We start from the raw sequence: 24038 nt of genomic DNA on the forward strand, positions 1-24038 counted from the left end.
CCTTCCATGTACGGTCTGATGCTCCCATCCCCGCTGTGCCAGTATTGTTGTCGTGGTGTGCTTTGTGTCTTTTGTCGACTTGTCTCTGTGTGTATTGTGCATCACATTGTACTTCCATTGTGCTATATGTGTGTGTGACATGTGTGTCGATGGCAGGGTTGTTTGATGGTGATGTTGCGTGTGTGCCTTGGCACATGGATGTATAAGTGTGCTGTATGTGTGGCCAGTCCCTGGCCAATGCTGGGTGTGAGTATGTGGAATGTATTTGTATATGAGGAGTAGTTGTGTTGTTGTTGCTGTGTGTGTGAATGTTGTGTGGCCTTCTGTGTCCCTGAGTCTGTGCCGTGTAGTTGTGCGTAAATGTGTAGTATTGGCGTGCAGTGTGTGTGTGCTGGCTGAAGAGTGCACGTTGTGAATGTGTGGTTGTCCGTGTTGCAGCATGTGAGTGTGTGTCTGTAATGTTAAGTGTAGCTGCTGCCCGTGGCGTTCCTCCCCCATGATGTGTTTGCTAGTGGTACAAGTTTTTTGTAACATCAATAATACAGATAGATGTGGGTACTTACGGTTGCTGTCATCCACATCGATGCTGATTTTGTTGTTTTTTGGAGAGCCTGAGCAGCAGCATGACGTTTAGGAATAGCTCCATGGTGGCTCCCGATGTGCACGTCTGTCTTCAGCTGAGTATCTCCCTTTATACTGTCCATTTCTGCCTTCTAATATGGGGTGGTTGGACCACCACGGTCACACATTGGCAGTGTGCACCCTCCTAATAGGTCCGACAGAAACATGGTCTCTGCCGGCCTGTTTGTGCGTCCAGATGACCACAGCGGACTGTGCTACCTGGCAGTTGCTGCGGACTGCTGAGTGTCATCTATTTGCTCGACCGCCAAACTCATAATACAGTGGTCCACTCTGCCAGCTTGTTGGTGGTCGGACCACCACCACAAACATGGTTGTCCTTGGACTGCCAAACTCGTAATCAGCCTCTAACTTTAGTAAGCATCCTTGAGTTATTAGAGAGCATTATGTCAGCAAAATAATTTATACTTAACATAGAAGAGTGTGTGCACCAGATACTAATCTAGGTTTGTTTGATTATTTTGCTTCAGAAGTTGGCCTTTCTATAAAGTATACAGTATACAATATGAAGGGAGCAGGTGGTATGTTACTGTACCCCTTGTTTTTTTCAGCGAATTTCTATTTTTTTTAAGTAAATTATGTTTGTGTAAGTATGTATGGTAGAATAATTGTGTAGTATATATTGTGTTTAGATTTTTTTTGTGAAAAGATTTTTTTCATAACATACTATTACATATAGAAATATTCAACATTTCAGTAGTATATGTGTATTTGCTCAGTTCTTGTAACTTTCCTACTGATAAATGCTACCACCAATCTATTTTTAAGGTGTCATTATTCTTACAAAAGCCTTTTAACTGTTAACTAAAACAGTTCTTTACAGAGCTACCTTCTAGTTTTATCATGTATGTTGTTTTTTACTGTTTACCTTTTTTTTGTTCTGAAATTCACTTGCAAGACTCTAACAATAGCCAGGAAAGCCCATCATAACCAGTAGCTCTTGCGGCCTGGTCACAAGAGATCACAAGAGCCAGGAAGGCAATCTCTTGCATGCTGTCCACGGGTGGCAGTGTTTCCTGGTTTGCTCTTGCGAGTCTCTCGCAAGATCATACTTTTTATAATGGAATTTGCATTTACACTGAATTTATCCACAGCCACAGGCTAGGCCCTGCAGCCAACTGAAGCCCGCACGGCCAAATGCCGTGCCCTGCGGTGGTTGGATTAATGTGTAGTAATGAAAATTTCTTTATGTTAAAAAAACCCCATAGAAATTCACTTAAAAAAAAAAAAGGTTATGGGGACGTTATAGTTAAGCTCATATTTTAAACATACAAAACCATAGACACTCACCTGTTATAGTTATCTTAAGTAAGCATAACTCGTGCCCTACGGTAACTATAACTTGTGTCCTCGCCAAGCAATACTAATTACCCATAAATTATGGCATTCATGACATCTTTGATTACATCATTAATAATATCAATGTAATATTTGAAGTAAATTTTTTTCAAACTGTGCATGGCGGGGGCGAGAGTTATAGTTACCTTAGGTCACAAGTTATAAATACTTGAGATAACTTTAACTATAACAGGTGAATTTCTATAGTTTTGTACCTTTAAAATGTGAACCTAAGTATAACATGTATAACATCCCTGTAACCGTTGTTTTTTTAAGTGAATATATAAATATGCATGTACCGTCTTTGTCAGAGACACTTTTGGAAATGGTAATGCTAGTGGGCCACACCGGACAACTCCCATAGTGACAGCCTGGGGATTGGGGCAGCATGAGTGTATATATATATATATATATATATATATATATATATATATATATATATATATATTTTTTTTTTTTTTTGACTGGGGAAAAAAACAAAAGGTACAGGGACCTTATAGTCAGGTTCAGAATTTTCTCATACAAAACCATGGAAATTCAGCAGTTACACTTAGAGTTCTTTTAAATAACCATAACTCGCACCCTAAGGTAACTATAACTTGCGACCTTGCCATGCACAGTATCAATAATGTTATTGCAAATATTGCAGTGATAATATAAAGATGCCATACAAGGTCTCATCAATTATATAATATGTAGAGTAATTAGCTGTGCATGGCAAAGTCGCGAAGGACTTTGACAAGAAAGAACCGACTCATCGCAATCACTACCTGAAATATTACGCTAAAAAAAGCAAGGATGCAAACACCTCCATCAAGGTTTACAGATAACTTTTCAAGATGAAAATACAGATAAAAAACACTTGTTTTGCCTTCAGCATGCGCAAGAAACTTTGATGATTAGTACTGTGCAGAAGTGGAGCTTCAACTTGAGCACAATCTTTGTTGATATCTGTAAATGCTTCCTGTTGAGTTTTTATTTCTGTGAAAGGAGCATCATGTCAGAAAGAATCCTGTCGTGTATTTATTCAACAAGCAGCCAGCATTTTGTGCAGAATGCCTACCCAACTGGAGTACCTTCTACTGGCTAATTAGTAAGTGCTACTTCACTGAGTAATTGTATAGTGCATCTCTTACACTACAACTGGGTAAATGAAGCCCAGGCAATGTCTCCAGTGATGTTGGGTGTCTTTATATTTGCCATTGTGATTGTTCCTCGAGCACCTTCATCAGCTAACTTTATATAGTAGAACTGCATAGAAAACACACTTGGATGATTTGTAATTTGCAGAAACAAATGTTTCTGTTTTTTGTGCAGTTGTAACGCTCCCAGCCAGCTCCTCACCTCCTGCCGGAGCCAGCATTACTCCTACGCGCAGGGGGCTCCTCTAATGCAGCTTCCTGCGTTCAGAAGCAATACTTTCATCTCTTTCCCTGCCTCCATGCCTGCAGGCACAGAAAGAGATGAAATCTCTGCTTTCAGCAAGCAGGTGCATTTTTAAAGGGGTCCCCGGGTCTGGGAGTTCGCAACAGACCCCCTTCGTTCTTTTATTGCAACCCCGGGGAGGTAGTGGTCCCCAGAGATGAGGGGGCAAGGTGGGCCCGCATTCCATTACAAAGTCTGCCCTGGGGAGGTGGCAGTCCCTGAGACTTCAGGGGGGGCAGAGCCCCCTCCCCCATTTAATTACTAATTCTGTTCCGGGGAGGTGCCGTATTTCATTACAAATTCTGGCCCGGGAGGTGTTGGTCCCCGGGGCGGCAAGGTGGGGGCATGGCAGGCAGTCCCCCCTCATCTTACTAGAAATTCTGCCCCCGGAAAGGGAAGGTCCATGGGGCTGCAGTGGGGGCCAGGTGCCCCCCCTGCATTTCATTAGATATTAGCCCTGGTGAGGTGGTGGTCCCCGGGACTGCAAGGGGTCAGGCACCCCCTCCCATATTTAAAATTTTGATGCTCTAGTACCTAGCCCACCCGGGTGCTTCATTTAAACAAGGGCTCTTGTTTTTTTTTTTTTTTTTTTGGTGGATCCGCCACAGCTCCCGCTGAAAATTAACAAAAAAAGCTTTTTTGCTCTGCTGGATGCCTCTGGGACCCCAGCACCAGAACTAAGGGGCAAGGGTGTCCCTATCCTGACCAATTTTCTTATTTTTAACCTTTTGTTCTGGGACCTATCTGAAACAGAGTCCCAACATGGCTGCCAACACTTCCTTGTCAAAGTGTTGGCAGCTATTCAGATCTCAGCATGAGATCGGGAGGTTCGCGGAGCTTTCACGTTCCTACATGTACACATTTTAATTTTCATTAATGTCTCAAAAACTACTGAATGAATTTTACACAAAGGCCGCTTTCTGGACCAAGAACTACCTTTCTGCCAAATTTGGGGTAATTCTGTCCACTGGTTCAGGCGTTATTCCTGTTCAAAATCCCTATGGAAAAATGCATGGGGAAAAAGCGTTTTGGGATCCCCCTGTTTATTGGCCCTCGTTTGATGGATCACCCCGAAACTTTAAAGACAGACGCTGAAGTGAGCATTGTATGTTTTTGGAAACTTTCATGAAAATTCATCAACCAGGGCCAAAGCTATTGGCAAAACAAACAAAAACAATTCTATAGAAACTTAGGGATTTATTATGAGCCTGACTCACAGTGGGGGTCCGGACTGCCGCTGCTGTGGCAGTCTGACCACCACATTACGACCCTGGTGGTCAGTCCACCAGGGTACTGCTGTCTTTGCCGGGATCAGCGATTCCGATGCGTAGACGGCGGATGCAGGTCGCAATCAGCCAAGGCCATGAAAAAGCTGGCAGAGAACAGGTGCAGGAGGCAAGAGGAGGGCCTGTGCACTGCCCATTCACTTGACATGAGCAATGCAGGGATCCTCCTGACCAGCACTCTCACAATGCCCATTGTCTTCTGTCCAAATACTGAGCACTGCTGGTGCCCCCTGCGGGCTGCAGCGTTTCCGCCAGCTTGATTACGAGCCGGTGACAATTCTGCCACCACTTTCCCGCTGGGTTGACGGGTGTAAACCTTGCTTTACACCTGTCAGACCAGCAGTGAAGTCATAATGGGCCCGGCAGGGACCGAACTCACAATCAGGCCCTAGATCCTAACTATAACTACCGAGTGGCGATCTCCAGCAGTTAATATATATATTAGCGTGTACACACACACACACACACACATACTGTATATATATATATATATATATATATATATATATATATATAAATATATATATATATATATATATATATATATATGTATAACTAGGTAGTATACAAATGTATGTGTGTGTGTGTGTGGGTGAAGACATATAATACATACACATTAAACCCATAACGCATAAAACCTTTCAGTAAGAAACAACATATTAATTAATGTAGACAATAAATAAAATATCAACAATTTGAAACCCCAAAAATACATTTACTAAAAATACTATGAACATTAAAATACATTTTTTTAAAACAAATAATCTAAAAATAAAAAATAAAATAAAATATAATACCATACATTCTATTTGAGAATATTATGAAAACTATTGGAGTCTAACAATATTAAGTATACTAGCCCCCTTCTACTTTATGCAGCAGTAGGGAAAGTGTTGGACTTCGGTGGGGTTAGATTTACTATTTCTACTCCAGTCACCACAATAGTAGGGAAAGTGTTGCACTTCCGAGCAGTTTGATTTACTGTTCCCATTCCAGACAGTGCAACAGCAGGGAAAGTGTTGGACTTCAGAGGTGTTACATATACTATTCTCAGTCCAAACTCAGCAACAGTAGGGAAAGCGTTGGATTTCTATGGAACAAAAGCTACTATTCTCACTCAAAGCATCGCACTAGTAGGGAAATTGTTGGACTTAGAGGGGTAAAAATGTACTATTCACACTCCAGTCTGTGAAACAGCAGAGAAAGCATTGGATGTTAGAGCGGTTTAATTTACTAATCCCAGTCCAAACAGTGCAACAGTAGGAAAAGTGTTGAACTACAGACAGGTTAATTTTACTATCCCTGCTGCAGTCTAAACAAAAGTAGGGAAGGCACTTCACTTCAAACACATTATTATTATTACACATATAAGTAAGACCATGAATGTAGACAAAATAGAAAACTCAATGTAAAAAGTATTAACATTAAATATATGTATATGTAAAATAAAAAAGTAAACAATATACATAATTACTATTCAATAAAATACTTATAAATTATTAAATAATTATGCAGTTAACTTCCCACCCTATACCCCTACAACCTAGCAGCTTGAACCTAAACTATCATCAAAATACAAGTAATCCATAATTGACATATTTAAAATCAATTAGATATAAATTAAAAATCAATAATTAATTGATAAATAATGTGTACTTAATTAACCTCCCAGCCTAGACTCCTTCAAACCTAGCAGGCCACAACTAAAATCTAATTTAAATAAATAAGTCTTTTGTAATTTGCATATTTAAAATTCAATTTAAATAATGAATTTACAAATAATGAATAGTTAATTATTACTTAACTAACTTCCCACCCTAGCCCCTCACAATCTAGCATCCCGTCAACTAGAATATAAGTACACTAAATCAGTATTGTACATTTTACATAATTGAAAATCAATAAAATATTTAACAATTAATGATAAATTGTTAACTAATTATTACTCAATTAACTTCCGACCCTAGACCCCCACAAACGTAGCAGTAAGCAGCTAAAATATAAGTAAAATAAATACTTTTCTACCCTATTCCCTCTATAAACCCAACAGCCCATTACAACGCTAAATTACTATTAAAAACTTAATAAAAATTCAAAATCACTTAAAATTACAATCTCTATATTTTTTTTAATTATTACCCTTTAAATAATCATTAGTACCACAAATAATGAGTATATCAACTAAAACAAATTCATATAATTAAAAAACAATATTTTAACTGCTACAGTATTGAAAACAATATTTAAAAAATCAATGTTGATAAAAAAATTATTATTTACCTCAAAAAAACAATATTTTTGTCAACCATATTTGTGCATCAAGATATTTGTGTGTCATGATATTTAATTTCTGATATTTTTATCCACCGATATTTTTAATTTGATATTTAGTCCAAACACTGCAATTCACGGACCTCTACTGTTTTTATGATCATAAAAAAATGGTCAGGCAATCATAAACGAGTAGCGCATAACCAATGTTACAAAAAAAAAACTGTCTATGTTAATGTTACACTCTTGCCACCACAAAGGCTACTAAAATGCTCTGTAGTCGAAGGTGAAATGTATTTCTGATGGATACTTATGCCTGCAGATTCCACAGCTGTAGTAAATTAGCAGGTGTCAGACTAGATCCGGAAACTTCAAAGCTTTTGTGTTATCGGTAAAGGTTGCAGGCTTTTTTCTCAATGCCAAAAGAGGCATATGGTGGTGTCATAAAAGCCATATGGAGCCTCAGCATTGAAACGTCAATTCCCTTTTTTCTGCTCAAGCATCAATCCAGGTCCCCCTCTTCATCTTCACGGGGCAAAAAGCAGCAGCACAAAAATGGTGAGAAACTCTCCAAAAGTAAGTCGCCTCATCGCTCTTCATCTCCCATAGGACAATCGTCCTCGGAGCTGGAGTTAGTCGATTTGATCCTGGTAGTCTCCCCTCCAAGCGGACCCCACTCTTGTGACTTTACAGGACCTGGCCCCCGATTGGCCTCAGACCTTCTCGGATACCTCAGAGCAGGGGCCTTCGCCAAACGAGCTTCTGGGGCTGATTTTTCCTGAGTTCCCAATGCCAGGTTCAGATCCATCAATGTTAAAGCTATGTACCCCCGATCTTCTTGAGGGTTTTGTTGCCACCTAGCTCCCCTTCACGGCCAACAGCCCCATTCAGATTTCAATTGTATATACCTTTGGCTCCGATGCCTCTTTGCACTGCACCAATGGATCCAGTGCTGATGCCACATTGCTTTGACCCAGCTCTCTGTTGTTGGACAATGCAGCCCTTGATGCTATTGACAGCCACGCTGCTACAGCTGCTGCCTACAACACTACCTCCACCCCCAGAGCTGGATACGGCGCAACCAATACCACAGCCTCATGTCAGCCTCGTGCTGAACTGATCCGGTAGGGATGCTGGAAGAAGAGGAGTATAGAAATCGTCTTCATTATATTTTTGGTACAGACACAAACTCTCTGAGCCTGCAGCATTACGGGCATACTGGAGATCTGGCACAGGAATTTCAATGCTTATCTTCTGCTAGTGACCTTGACACTTCTCTTGAGCTAGCTCTGGACATCCCCATTAGTTCACCAATGCCTGAAGTTGTCTCCTTTCACAAGGTTATGCATAAGGCAGCTGAGGTGTTGGCGTTTCAGCTTCTGACTACCGAAACTAGGAGCACCATCCTCACAAGGTCCTCCTATCATTTTCTTCTGCATCAGAGCCTCTCTTCTTTTTCAACAATGCCATTCTTGACTGTGTAGAGAAGCCCTCTTCCACCCCAGAGTTCAACAGCCTCTATGACCATCATTATCGCCCTGCTCCAGGTGATCCCTCCCTTCCTTTTAATCTATGCTTGCTGATGAGTCTGTTCATACAAGCTTTTTGCTCCACTTATCCATCTGGAGGAACTTTGCATAGGTCATGAGGGAATATTTTCAGGAAGAGGTTCATGACTGCCAAAATGCCAATCTGCACATTATTATATCAGAACTGAACACAGTAAGTTCATTAGTTGGGGTGACACTCGCCTCTATTTCCATTCAAATACATGCCTGGCTCCAACCCAGAGCACTAACTTTTCAGCAGACATTCAGGCAAATCTTATGGCTCTACCATTTGACAAGGCACATCTGTTTTGCTACAGAACTGATCCGGCATTGGATAGTTTTAAGACCAGTAAAGCTATGGCTCTCTCCCTAGGTCTTCAACTGCCTCCTCCCTCAAGAGGCAATGCTTTCAAAGCTTCTCAAGAGCATCTTCCTTTTGTCACTGGCAGCAGCATATGCCACAAACCGAGTCACAGCCTAACCCATTGGTCAGACCGTATATAGGTAGACTCAGAGGAAAGGGCAGTGGTTACACCTTGCAATCCTCCTCCTCCTTCCCTTCTCCTATATCACCAGAAAAGGAGACCTAGTTTGCTTCCCTAAAACCACTCAGACTCTGTGGGAAGGCGGGTGTCCTGCTTTCTCCCAGCCTGGAGAGCCATTACTTCGGACAAGTGGTTCCTCCAAATTGTGAAAAGAGGTTCCACCGTTCACTTCCTCGAGGCTTCACCCCATATTCCCCCCTCTTCCCCCTGCCTCCAGATCACCTTGCTATACTGCAACAGGAGGTAGCAGCTCCCCTACAGAATGGAACAGTGGAATTTGTGCCCGAGCAGGAAGTTGGCCAAGGATGTTATGCGTGTTACTTCCTAGTGCCCAGGAAAGATGGCAATCTGCATCTGATTCTGGACCTCAGGCAACTGAACATCTTCCTCAAAAAGGAAAAACTCAAGATGCTTACCCTAGCTCAAGTACTACTGGCGTTTGAATGTGGAGACTGGATGGTGTCTCTCGACCTGCAGGATGTGTGCTTTCACATCCCCATCCAATGGACACATTGAACGTATATGAGATTTGTTCTGACTTCTACACATTACCAGTATGCAGTACTATCCTTTGACTTTACATCAATACATCAGGTCTTTAAAAAGTTAACGGCAGTGTTGGTGGCCTATCTCAGAAGATCAGCCATCCGAATATCCCAGACCCGGATGACTGGCTGATCAAGGCTTGTTTTCTAAAGGTGGTGTTTCTCCACCTGCAGTCAGCAGAAACCCTGCTGTTTGATCTAGGCTTTTCAATAAGCAAGCCCAAATCTCACCTATGGCCCTCCCAATAACTACAGTTCATAGGGTCGGTACTAGACACCACACTTCTCTGTGCCTTTCCCCCTACAGCAAAGGATCAGCAACATGCAGGAAATGGTTCCATCTTCCCAGCAACCCATAAGAGTACCATTTTTGAGAGTCCTTAGATTGCTAGTTCGGCTACCTTCCTGCATTCTCCAAGGTCATGCATGCATATTAGCATATAAGGGCCCTGCAATGGTGCCTCTGCAGGCAATGTCCTCATCACAGGGAAGACCTGGCAGACTCCATTGTGATATCCCCACAACACTGCAGCAAAAGTGGTCTGGTGGAGGAACAAGATGAACCTTAGCTGTAGGATGGCCTTCCCTCCCCCTCTATTTGTAACTATGGCAGTGATAGATGCCTCCACCCTAGGGTGGGGAGTCTATCTCGAGGATCTGGAGATCAGAGGCCTCTGGTGTCCAGAAGAGCGGGTCCTTCACATCAAACTTTTGGAACAGCTGGCAATTTTGCTGGCATTCAAGGCCTTCATCTCCACTCGTTTGCATGGAAGCCTTGAGACTGGGGCCTTGGGCACACCGCCAAGGGATCTGGCTCACCATCAATCGCCTAGAGTGGTCTCTGAATGTGAAAGCCAACAGTCTGAACTGGTGATATCTTGCTAATCATGAGAGGTGTGTTCTACCAGAGTTAAATTCATGACATATTGGCCCAGTGGAGCACTTCTCAGGTGCACTTGTTCACCTGTTCGGAAAATACTCAATGTCATCAGTTGTTTGCCCTTGAGTATCTCTTGAGGGGAGCCTTAGGGGACACCTTTCAGTTGAGGTAGTATTTTCATCTGCACTCTGTATTTCCCCTCATTCCCTTGATTCCTCTGGTTCTGAGTAATATTCACCAATGACAGGCCCAAGTCATTATCATTGACCCGGGTTGGCCAAGAACTGTGTGGTATGTGCCCTTCAACACTTTTCCAAGTGTCCCTCTGTATCTCCATTCAGGCCCGACCTTTTCTCCCAGTAGGGGAAAATGGCTGTCCACCCTATCTCCGAGGCCTTCACCTAAATGCTTGGAGATTGAGCAGTGACACCTAATTTCCTTTCCACTGTCACCAGAGGTGGTGGACGCCACTGTCTGCATGCCCCCCCTCCAACAAATCTGCTTCCTTAGGCACATGGAGGAACTTTTTTTGTATATTGTGCGGACAATAATGTGGACGTTCTGTAGGCCAAGCTAACTCATTTCCTGCAATATGCAATTTCTCTTGCTCAGCCGGCTTGTGTAATAGGCACAGTCATAGTGTATTTCACTGGCTTGTCTGCATTTCTCTGTTTGCCTGACCAGCTATCCCTTTTCAAGTCCTCCATTGTCATGCTTTTTTTGAAGGTGTTGACAAATCTGTGTCTTCCAACCCCCCTTGCTGGCACCCCAGTGGGACCCTAGTTTATCTTTGACTTTTCTTACAGGGACTCTCTTTGAGTCTCTACATAGCTGTCCCTAAAGGATGTTGATATTCAGAACTGTGCTATTGGTAGCTATCACCTCAGTCAGATGGTTGAGAGAGTTACAAGCTGTCAGTTCCCATCCCCCTTTTACTTCTTTGTATCCAAACAAATTGGTGTTGCACACCAGGGCTTATTTCCTCCCAAAGCTGGTAGATCCTTTCCACCTGAGTCTGTCCATCACCCACCCAACATTCTATCCTTCACTGCATCCCACAAAGGAGGAGGAGCAGTTGCATGAGTTAGACTTTAGATGGATGGTCAAACAATCTCAGCTGCACCAAAGACAAATGGCTGGGAGACCAGCTCCGTGTTGGTTACCACAGTGCTAAGAAGGGAAAGGCAGTTTAGAAAAGTATGCTCTTGAGATGGATCATCCTATGTATCAAAACCTGCTAGGCAGTTGGCCAAGAAATTCCCTTTGCAATGATTTAGGGGTTAAGGCCAAAACCACAACTTCTCCCCGAGCCAGAGGAGTTCCTAGTGCAAAGATCTGCAAGACTGTGGTATGGGCGTGCCTGCATGCTTTTGCTAAGCACTATTGCCTTGATTCTGAAGTGCATAAGGATGCGTATTTTGCCAGAGCGGTTCTTCAGAACTTCCTTTTCTAATCATCCATAAATCTTCCTCCAAGGGCAGGGTATTACCTTGTAATCGGTACTACAGTGAGGAATCTGCAAGTAGAAGTATCGATCAGAAGAAAAAGTTGCTTACCTGCAGTAACAATCTTTCTGGTGGATACTCTATTCACCTGCAGATTCTTCACTGACCCACCTGCCTCCCAGTTTGATGGGTGTGTTGTAGGGAAAATTAAAAAGGTTCCACTTTATGTTTTTGGCACTGCCTTACTCTATCGATGTCAGTCTGTCACTTGCCTTGAAGGTAGGGAAGAATGGATAGAAACTGATGTTGTTAGCCTGGGGCTACAGGGCTTTCATGACATCACTAGACATGAAACAACACCACTCTTCTCTGTGCCTCTTCCCCACTACACAGGATCAGTCACATTCAGGAAATGGTTCTGTCTTCACAGTAACATACAAGAATTTCAGTGGCATGCAAGTGTTCCAGTCTTAGGAGTCCTTAGATACCTAGATCTGCTTGCTTTCTGCATTCTCCTAGTCATGCATGCACATTCGTATATGATGCCTCAACCCCAATCATGCATGCACATTAGCATATGATGCTGCCACCCTAGGGTGTGGGGGATCTGGACATTAGAGGCTTCCAGAAGAACAGGTCCTCCACATCAACCTGATGAAACTGATGGCCATTTGGCGGCTGCTCAAGGCCTTCATCCCCACCATCTAATTCAAACCTTGCCGGACAACACAACAGTGAACACAGCATTGATACAAAACCAGCAACATGAGAACTTTGAAGTTTCGATATTCAATCTGACATCTGGGATTAGTCTACTTGTGAGGAATCATCAGGTAGATTGAATGTCCGCTACAAAGATAATTACCGTAGGTAAGTAACTTTTTCTTATAACTAATTTGAACATAACTATTCCCCGCCTTCCAAATGCATCACCCACCACTAACATCCATTTACTGCTACCAAGATGATAGTTTCACTACATCTTTAAACCAGAATTACTCGGTTAGGCTACCCTGATGGCATCACTGAAATAGACAGTACATCACCGTTTACAATTATAGCATAACATAAAGTGACATCACACAGTCTTTGGTCGTAATTAAGTTGCATGAATTGGATGAATAAACCTACCATATATTTAAAAATGTACTTTTAGGAATCTAACACCATAAGTCCTATGCCTGTTTCTCTGCTCCCTTCAGACGCTAGTAACTTAAGTGATGGCTTGCCTAAGTGGTGAGAGCCTCAAGGGTATAGCAATCACTTTGATAACCAGATGGGCTGCAACTCCAACCACTGGCTGGCCTTGAATAGCATCCATGCCCAGATTCACCCAACATTATGATTCACCCACTGCCACAAAAAGGACTGATCACCAATTTTCCGAATACTCTGCTCCATCTCTGAAAACAGGCCTCTAGCATGCAGCCTACCGTGGAAATCAGAGTAACAGAATGGCCAGTCTGACCATCTACACCCATAAAAAACATACCCCCTGCATTGAGACAGCCTCACCACGCCAGATCTCACTGTAATTGCATCCTCCCTGTCTGGGCTAAAGGACAACCTGGCAGTGCACGTAGGCTGGACCAAAAGGGCAGTTTATGGGCTGTTTTGGCTGTTTGTGTGACTGTTTTATGATCTGGTGAGCCAGTTCATTTTGTTTGATTTCTTTGATATTACCTCAAACATAGCCTGAAGCAAGCACTAATCCTACACACTTTGCAAATCACATACAAAGCTTGTCTTTACAAATTCAACTGATAAGCAAAAAATGAGGGCACCTCTTTGCCTATTTGAATGGGACAGCTTTTAATTTGGTGACTGAGCATATTGCCTTCCTAGTCTAACCCTGCTTAAGAGCCACTGTCACAGACTCTAACCACCTCCATCAACTGGACTCACCTTCCTTATCCATCCGGAAGGTCAGCGCTGCGGGGTCTGAGCAGTGTTGAAGGTACAAGTGGGCCACTTCTTTAGTGCATTGTTCCATGGATAAAGGGCCCAAGTCTGAGGACCCAAACTACAAGAGGGGAAAGGAGAAAGAGGGTGAGGCAAAAGGTCGTCCACTTTACAAACGTATAGCTCGGGTACTCGTGGCACACGTTTTAACAAAGCAACGAGAACTAAAGCCCTGCGAACAGTAGCACCGACCAACATTTGCATGCCAAAGGTATTTTGCGCTGAAAGTAGACATGAGTGCAGCACTAAGTAGCAGTTCATTTCTTTGCGTCAAACTCCAGATTGCTCATGTAAAGAGAGCGTAGCCAGTGGCGTAACGAAACTGAACCCCCCTCACCTTGCAAAGAACATAGAGGGCCCCTCCTCCAGACTTCCGCCAGCCAGGTGCTGTGCTGAGGGACCCCCAGGAGCCTGTCCCCTACCCCCCTCCAAACCGTGGGGGCTGCGGGGGCCTTTGTTACGGCACTGAGCGTAACAGTGGCGAGAGCAGCTCAAAGACCCCTGGGATGCGATGCAAACCCAGCGCAGCTAAAGTTACGCAGAGTATCGTGCCCCGGCTTTGTGTGGAATCCCAGTGCCAAAGGAAAAGGCGGGAACAATGAGAAAACGCAAATTGTGTGCTATTTCCACATATGATACGTGTTATTTCTGTGAAAATTAAACATATTATATAATTGACCCTTGGGTGATCGTCTACTTAAGGCAATTCATAAGATACACACAACCCAGCCCTCACTAGCCATGGTCCACCTCTAAATCGTACTTAGCATCACGCAAACACATCATACTTGGCGTGCGCATGGCTGAGGCCAATGCCACGCCTTGTAAGAACAGTGCAGTGCTCCTTTTGCCAGTGGCGCCCGGCAGCTTTAGGAGGGAGTGGGGCGTGCGGGAAGCACACACACATACACACACACACTCATTCTTTCACACACGCACGCACATCCATTAGCAACATTCATAACATTCAAACATGCACGCACCAAACATTCATTTTAAAACATCACACTCATTCTTTCACACACGCACGCACATCCAATAACACTCATAACACTCAAACATCCACGCATGCACCAAACATTCATTTTAAAACATCACACACACTCATTCTTTCACACACACATGCACGCACATCCATTAACAACACACATAACATTCAAACATGCACGCACGCACCAAACATTCATTTTCAAACATCACACACACTTACCTTCAGCCTCGGAGGTCCCAGGAGGGTTGGGACTGCTGCCTAAGGTCAGCCAATGAGGGAAGGCAGCAGTCCCAGCCTCCTCAAAGAGTGGGATGGGGTCAGTGAGACTGCTGACCCCACCCCACTCTGTGACGAGGTATCACTGATTGACACTCACCCTGGGCGCTTCAGGGCTTAAACCTGAAGCGCCCAGGGCGAAGTCAATGGGTAACACTTTCCTCGGCACTCAGGGGAGGGCCTCGAGACACCCTTGCTGAGCCGAGGAGGTCATGCCCATAGGAGCTGTGACTTCCTCCGCCCAGCAAAATTCAGCTCAGGCAGCCAGGAGTCTGCACAAATCGCACATGTCTGCTCCTGGCTGCCTGAGCAGAAAATTAAGAGTGTCTGTCAGGCTGACGTTTGTTCGGCCTGACAGACACTCTTCATGAGGGAAAAAAAGGTGGGGGGGCCTGGCCCCTCCGCCCGCCCTAAAGGACAGACCGCCCCTGCCTTTTGCCCTTCATGCAATGCCATACACACTGCAGCTTTTGGTGCAGGGTCAGTGGCGGCCGGCAGCTTTAGGAGGGAGGGATACGGGCGGAAAGCACACACACACACACACACTCATTCTTTCACACACACACGCACGCTCGCACATCCATTAACAACATTCATAACATTCAAACATGCACGCACGCACCAAAAATTCATTTTAAAACATCTCACACACACACACTCATTCTTTCACACACGCACGCACGCACATCCATTAACACTCATAACACTCAAACGTGCACGCACGCAGCAAACATTAATTTTAAAACATCAGACACACTCATTCTTTCACAAACAGATGCACTCACATCCATCAACAACACTCATACCATTCAAACATGCACGCAAGCACCAAACATTCATTTTCAAACATCAAAAACATTTACCTTCAGCCTCGGAGGTCCCAGGAGGGTTGGGACTGCTGCCTTCGCCACTGAGGGAAGGCAGCAGTCCCAGCCTCGTCACAGAGTGGGATGGGGTCAGTGAGACTGCTGACCCCACCCCACTCTGTGACGAGGTGTCACTGATTGACACTCGCCCTGGGCGCTTCAGGGCTTAAACCTGAAGCGCCCAGGGCGAATTCAATGGGTGACGCTTTCCTCGTCACCCAGGGGAGGGCCTCGAGGCACCTTTGCTGAGCCGAGGAGGTCACGCCCATAGGAGCTGTGACTTCCTCAGCCCAGCAAAGTTCATCTCAGGCAGCCAGGAGTCTGCACAAATTGTGCATGTCTGCTCCTGGCTGCCTGAGCTGAAATTGAAGAGTGTCTGTCAGGCCGACCTTTGTTCAGCCTGACAGACACTCTTCATGAGGGGAAAAGGTGGGGGGGTGTGGCCTTCCGCCCTAAACGATGGGCCGCCCCTGTGCAGGGTTACGCTGCATACTTCCCTGGAAGTTTAAGCGTTAGAGCCCTGTTAGAGTTGAGCTGATGCAGGACATTCTTAAATAATGTTAGATGCCCTGTCCGCTGTATTAAAAATGCATTGATCCCAACGGCACCGAAATGCGATGAATAGGCCATTTGCCACTTTTTGGCGAGTGTTCGACGCCGCCAAACTCTAAATAAGTTCTTGGTCTGGGAAAACAAAGAAGCTTACATCACGCCATGGTCTTTGGCTCGGGCCCAGACATTTCCGGAACATGTCTTGCATCTTCCCAGGTCGCACTCTATTGCATGAATATTCAGCCTAGGTCCAGTACTGCCAGATCGACGCCAGATTTTCAGGCTATCTAAATACAACTTATTTACACATAATGAATTTGAAAGAAACTCACAGAGTCAGTGAAAATCCAATATGGATCTGGCCTGCCTGGCCCTGAGTTGGACACTTTACCCTCTAGTAAGATAAAGGACTGAACACACTTGAGGCCTCAGCATTCCTTTCAACACCAACGTACCTTCAACAGGCGGCAGCCCTCTTTTAACCCGGCTGTTTCAGCATCTGATCCAGGCTTGACACACTTCACATAGATACCCTTGTGGCTGCCACCCACTATGGAGATGGTGTCGCCCACGCACTGGTCAATGTGACCCCGGATGCTGGAGAGATCTTCTGCTGGAAAGGTGATGGTCAGCTGTCTGGAGAAACAGGGGGACAAGCTAAGGGCTCGGAGGACAAAGAAGTGAAGAAGATCACACAACACACCAAGAGTTTGCTTTACCTGCTGAGGACTCCTCTGTGGGTCCAGCTGTCGCAGGAAGTTGGGATGCTAAAGAGGCTTGTAGGAGATGTATTGGAGGAGTACAAAGGCGTGTTCCTGACAATCCCTAAAACAGAGATTTTTAAGGACATCAAGACTTGCACCAGTAATATTTGTAGGATAGAGGCAGGAGGGAAGGACAGTCAACGTGGCTTGCATCACACAAGCAAGCATTGTTCTCTTGTCAGACAAAAGTTAGAACTTAGTAGGGAAAATTGTGTCCGAGTAATGCCCATGCATGCCATACACAACTGCAAAATGTCAGTACATTTCTAAAGCAATGGTACCATAACACCTTAACGTAGTCCCCTTGACGTAAATGATGACATCTTGTGTACTTAAGAGTGTCACGATGGGAAGCACTGGCGTAAATGGGTGGAGGTCACACCTGACAAACTTGCAGCTACCTCGCTCTTTTCACAAGCGAAAGAGAGGCACCAGGTTTACATTAGCAGGTCCTCTGTTGGCTAGGTTGATGTAAACCTCTGACCTGATGGCAAGTTTGGCAAAGGGTTGACAAGTTGCAATGACAATCATCATTCCATATAGAGGGTGATGTAACTCACTCCTTCTCCCTATCGATCTCTGGCACGACACTGGCTCACTTTGTGCTGGGGCCATTAGGTGCCAGTATTGAGAAAACAAACTCCAGCATTGAAAGTTTATTTTTTTAATACAAACATGTTTGGTGGGCAGTTGCTTTGAGCATTGCTCCTGCTTTGCAAGCATTCAGCGTCAGGAAGGGAGTCGCAGCTCTAGTAGGGATCTATAAATAATGCCTTCTGTCAGGGCCTAAATGATCCCCTTAACTCCTAACAAAAGTGATCATACTTATTAAATGTGCCGGCCCAGCAGTGTATCAGGATGTGTTTGGGGTAATCGTGGAATATATAAATGTAATGAGATCCATTAAAAAGTATATCTGGGGTAGGGGTATACAAACGTTAGGGGTATGCAAAATTATTTTCACCGGCAAAGTTGGCAAGTTTCCCAGCTTAACCTCGTCTGTTTTTTTCCACATCGTAATATATATTTAACTTCAGTAGAACCCAGAAAAATTAGAAAGTGTACAGAATTTTCCTCTGAAAATGTCCCATTTGCTGAACAGATTAGGCACACTGGAACATTAACCTACTTAGCTCGATTCGATAAATTGGAACCATCTATTTGCAGGCTCCACACTATGCACTGCAGCAGGTGCATTAATCTGCTGAGCTATTACACTGTGACCTGCAGGTCAGGCACACATTTCTGCAGAAAGCACATGTACAGCATCCATTTTAGGGAATCCTCATTCCACAGTCCCAACCTACTTCTCATCTCTACTTCTTAGCTTGCTTCCTTCCTCAACCTCCACTCTATTCCTTCTTCAAGGATAACTCCCTCCATTCCAAACTGTTGGTCTACGATGGATTACCAGAGGTTGGAAATATGAACCTTCCTGGTCTTGCCCGGGTTATCCACTTGCTCAGCACTGTCGGTTAAAACCTGAAGGGTTGGTCAGGGGTGGAGGAGTCTCAAGCAATGGCCACATCATTCTAGCGTCAAGGGAGGCTCCAAATCGAGATGCACCAACCACTCCATAGACCTCATAGGAAGACGCTCTGGCAAGAACTGAAGCTGAGACACCAAGGTTCTACAAACAATGCTGAATTGCATGCAAGAGGCGGCCATCTCTTTCTCTGGAGAAACTGAGAAAACTAGACCGGTCTCTCTCCTATGTAAAACGAAGACATGACACCCAAGATTTACTGCTCGACCTGAAGGCTATGTTGTCTGTGAACCTACCTTAATTTCTCACATTAAGACAACAAAATTGATAGCTATTCAAACTGAGTACATAAATGTGGTGCTTTTAAGCAATGTAATTGTTCTTTTGTAAACTTTGCTTAAGGCAACTTTCCAGAGTTCCTGGCACCAGAACCTCATTCCTTTTGTTGCTTTCAAGAAACTTAACTGATATTTTATAAACTGCTGGTCAAGAATCTGTTTTTATTGTAAAGTGTTACAATATCTTTGTGGGTCTTGATCAGACTATATAGAACTGCAAAAAAAAAAAAAAAAAAATCACTGTGGAGTGGTGTTTCAGAGCACTGAAAGTGAGGAAGTTGGGGGAGGAATGAGAAGTGGGTATGATGGATGAGAAATAGTGATAAATATACATTATGTTGTTGCCCCCTTGTTTCCGACAATGGGTGGAACACAAGCTCCTGTTGGAGCCAGAGGGGGCATGAAGGTACCAGCGGACTGCTGCAGGCACTAAACATATTTACCTTAAAGTGGTTAGCCCTCCAGGGCTCTCCTGGATAGCAGCCCTCTCCTTTGGGACCCATTGGGAGACAGCCTTAGAGCCTCCATATTGCCTCTCCTTCTTATTCCCAGAATCCTTCTGAGAGGATTTCTCAGATAGGAAATGCTGCCTGTTCCAAGATGGTGCCTTGTCAATTCCTTCAAATACGATATTCCCAATCCAACATGGTAGTCTAATTTCCTGGGATGTAATTCCTGTCCTGAACCTATATAGGAAGGGTTTTCCATTTTTTCCTTGTGCCACAATGCTACAGGTCTCTTGTGTAGTGTTCTAGCTCTTCAGTCCTTCCTTGGCTCCTCCAGGACTCTGCAGTCTTCTCCTGTAAAAACACAGTTTGTCTCCAGCCATTCCAGCACTCCAATCTTTCATTGGCCACTTCTGGAATCTCCAGTCATCTCCTGTTGGTTGGGTTCTCAGCCTTGTTTCTTGCCTCAAAGTTCCAATTGCGCCCAAAAGTCATCTCAGAGGTTTTTTGCCCTCATGCTATTTCCTCCACTTTCTGCCTAAGTGCTTTATGTTTTGGCAGCAGCATGGCTACTGGAAGGGGACACCCATACCTCTGGCAGTCAAGTAGTGTGAGAACCTGGGTGTCTAGTCCAACTTGCAGCCCAAGACGTTCTGCAAGGCATCAGCTTTGTGACAGTTTCCAACCCCAAAGTTCAGTATTAGCCTGTAAATTATGGACCTGGATGCTGCACACTTCCAAGCAGTTCCGGTGGACCAAGCTAGAGCTCTTGTTCAGACTTCAGTAGCAGACACATGAATTACAACAGCTGAGGGATGTAAATTTGTCTTAAAACAAGCTTTAAGTTCCCAAGCCTCAGATATTTCAATAGTCTTATCAACCAATCCACTGCATTCTGAGAACTAAAATAAATTAAAGTAGCTTCTTGATTCTAAAACAGTATTCTTCACCTTTCATCCTGCTCAGTTTTCATAAGATTGGCAGAAGGTGGAATATTTGATCAGTGCCTTTTCCGGACCAGCACTAGTTTGGGAGACCCCTTTAGTAGCTTCAAAAGATTATAGTCTTTATGCCACCTTCTTGACTGTCTTTAAGCAAATATTTGAGAGACCAAATGTGGAATATTCAGCAGAAGAAACCGTCTGTGAATTTGAACAGGGAACTCAGGGGGCCTGATTCACAAAGGTAAACTTAGACCAAAAGTCAAAAAGTCTAAACTTAGACAAAAAGTCTATCTTTACTACGAGTAAACGTAGAATTTTGGTCTAAGTTTAGACCGAAAGTCTATACTTAGACCAAATGTCTAAGTTTACTGCGAGTAAAGTTAGACTTTTGGTCTACGTTTAGACCAAAGGTCTAAACTTAGACCACAAGTCTAACTTTACTATGAGTGAAGTTAGACTTTAGGTCTAAACTTTGCTGTAAACTTAGACTTTTGGTCTAAGTTTATCTTTGTGAATCAGGCCCAGGATGTTTGATCATTTGCATCCTGCTTTTGTCAACTGGTGTCTGAGACAATTTGGGTCAAACAAACTTTGATACCCCTTTTTTCCCCCGAGGTCTCAAAGATCAAATAAAGGATGAACCTGTTCACTCAGCTCCATCAGACTCTTTATATGTCTTGACTGCTCATGTTCTTCAGATTGAAACCACCTATGCACCTGTGGGGCTGAATGATGAAGGGTTTGTCATTCTTCGGGCTTGGTCTATTTTGAATTCCATATCAGAGGATAGAGTTTCCTTCACAAGAATCCTCATCTTCAATTCCAAGTGTAGAAGCTATACAAATAGGCATTGCCTGAGGCCCCCTTTCGGAGGATAAAAGAGAAACCAGTCGGAAGAAAGGCCTATGTATGTATTGTGGAATATCTGAACATCTGATCTGAGATTGTCCAATTCATCCTCCAAGGTCTTCATGAAATATCAAGTCCCATCCTATAAGAAAGGGGAAAGGACGGGACTATCTCAAGTCCCTTTCGTTAGAGTATGGGGTGATACTCTAGTTCCACTTTTTCTGTTACAGTGTTTTTGGAGCTACCTGATGGCAAGAGAGAGAGAATCCTGGCATTACTGGACTGCAGTGCATGTAAGCTGTACCTAGATGAGGGCTGGACCAGGAACAAGAATGTACCTAGGATTGCTAAAGAATCCCTACAACAAGTCCAGACCCAAAATGGAACTCCTTTAAGTTCTGGGCCAGTCAAGGAGATTACTGTACTACTAAGGCTGACCTTCAGAAGACATCAGGAAATTGTTTTTTTACCTCATGTAGGCTCTCATTATAACAATGGCAGTAAAAACTCCCTACCGCTGCGGCGACAGGTGCCAAAAGACTGTCGCCGTGGCTACCAGCCGTCCACCATATTATGACCACAGCCGGATTTCCGCTAGAAGGATGGCAGGAATTCGGCTGTGGCCATGGCGGCGGATGGCAGTAAGGTAGCGCTGCTGCCTCTAGCATCACCACTACAATAGACTGGTGCTGGCCGTATTATTACCCATAGTACGGCCTGGCGGTGTTCTGCTGGCGGACGCTGCTGGTGGCAGCAGTGCCCCTTCCCGTCTCCCGAGGGCACCCTGACTACAGGTAAGTCAGGTCTCCGACAGGGGAGGGGGTGTTGTGTGTGTATGTGTGTGGGTGTGTGCGTATGTTTGTGTGTGTGTGTATGCGGGTGTGTGTTGCGTGTCGGATGCGAGTGTGCATGTATGAAGGTGTGAGTGCATGTATGTTGTGTTGTGTGTCTGCGTGTATGTTTGAAAGTGTGGGCGGGTGTGTGTGAGTGAATGTCTGCATGCGTGGATGTTTGTGGGAAAGTGTGTTTGTATGTGTGAGTGTGTGTGAAGGGGGCGTGAATGTAGGGGGGTGGGGGGGCTTTGGAGAGGCGGGGCTAACTGGAGAGGGAAGGGGAGTGGGGGAGACCCCTGTCAGTGACAGGGAAGGAATTCCCTGTCACTGATACTGCCTACCGCCATGGTTTTTGTGGTGGTAAGGAAGCCACGAAAACCATGGCAGTAGGCGGGGTCATAATCCTGCGGGCAGAACAGTGACAGCCGCTGGGCTGGAGATAGATATCTCCAGCCCGGCGGCTGTCACTGCCATGACGGTCAGAGTGGTACATTGGTGGATTCTATCTGGATGTGTGCTGCATCTCTTCACCTTCCTACAAGACTGGAGACAAAGTCTGAGTTTCCTCCAAGTTCTTCCTATCCTGCCTTTCCCATAATAAATTCAAACCAAGAATCCATGGGTCTTTTAAGACTGTTCAAGTCATCAATCCAGTAGCCTACAATATTCAGTTGTCTCTCCAGTGGAAAATCCATTCTGTGTTTCATGTCTCTCAAATGAAACCTTACCACTTTGATCTGTGTCAACCATTGTTTACTCTGCATCCTCCTATTTTGGAGATGAACTTGAGTTTGAGGTACAGGAGATCATGTACATCTGATCTCTTGGACCAGCCCTCCTGCGGTGTGTTCCAGCACTCCAGTCCTTTGGCTCCTCCAGGTATTTTCGGTCTTCTCTATTTTAAATCACGGTTTGTCGCGACTCATTCCAGTGCTCCAGTCGTTCCATGGTTCCTTCTGGAATCTCCAGTCTTCTCTTGTTGATTTGGATTCTCAGCCTAGTTTCTAGTTTCAAAGGTCTAACTGTGCGCAGAAGTCATCTCCGAGGTTTTTTGCCCTTGGGCTTTTTCCTTTTTCCTGGGGCACATTCCAAAGGCTTTTTCTGCCTAGGCGTTTCTTGTGTTGGCAGCAATGTGGCTGCTGGAAGGGACCACCCATACCTCTGGCAGTCAAGTGTAAAAACCTGGGCCTCCGGTCCAACTCGTAGCCAAACATTCTCCACCAGGCGTCAGGTTCATGACAGATGGATAAGGAATAGGCATGAGAATTAGGGATGATATAGGAAAAGTATGGATGAGAAGGAGGGATGATGGTTGAGAAGTAGGTATGATTAAGGGTGATGGATGAGAAGAATGGATGAGAAGCAGTGCTGATAGATGTGAAGAAGAAATTATAGATGTGAAGTAGAAATGATAGATGTGAAGTAGGGATATCAGATGAGACATAAGTATGATAGGTGAGGAGGGATGATGGTTGAGATGCAGGGATGAGAACTAGGGATGAAGAGTGAGGAATAGGGATATCTAAGGAATGGATGCAGTACACACAAATCCTCCTAGTTATCTTGCTTGTATTCTCCTCTAAAATAAATTCCTGCTTCAACCCAACAGCCCACATTCCTAAAAATGTTTGGTGGTAATGAAAAGTGTGGCAAGTAAGTAGCAGGAACCTAAATGCTGACAGGGCATATTAAATTCTGATTTAGAGCTCTCACAATGAGCCCATACAGATAAAAGTGATGGTAAATACAGTATATCAAGACTGGAAAATTGGGCATAACTGTGGTTAATTTTGCTACCACATTTTCT

General features: G+C 44.3%; 1 protein-coding gene across 1 annotated transcript in view; it reads right to left on the bottom strand.

Annotated features, from left to right (window-relative positions):
• Window positions 1-24038, bottom strand: part of CARD10 (caspase recruitment domain family member 10) — a 185576-nt gene that overhangs the window by 55856 nt on the left and 105682 nt on the right. The window contains exons 14-16 of the mRNA XM_069231372.1: window positions 17291-17396; window positions 17027-17207; window positions 13830-13947 (exon numbers count right to left, since the gene is read on the bottom strand). Coding sequence (XP_069087473.1) covers window positions 13830-13947; window positions 17027-17207; window positions 17291-17396 — 405 coding nt within the window. The remainder of the gene's footprint in view (window positions 1-13829; window positions 13948-17026; window positions 17208-17290; window positions 17397-24038) is intronic.

The sequence above is a fragment of the Pleurodeles waltl genome, chromosome 4_2 (genome assembly GCF_031143425.1).
Source record: "Pleurodeles waltl isolate 20211129_DDA chromosome 4_2, aPleWal1.hap1.20221129, whole genome shotgun sequence".
Taxonomy (NCBI): domain Eukaryota; kingdom Metazoa; phylum Chordata; class Amphibia; order Caudata; family Salamandridae; genus Pleurodeles; species Pleurodeles waltl.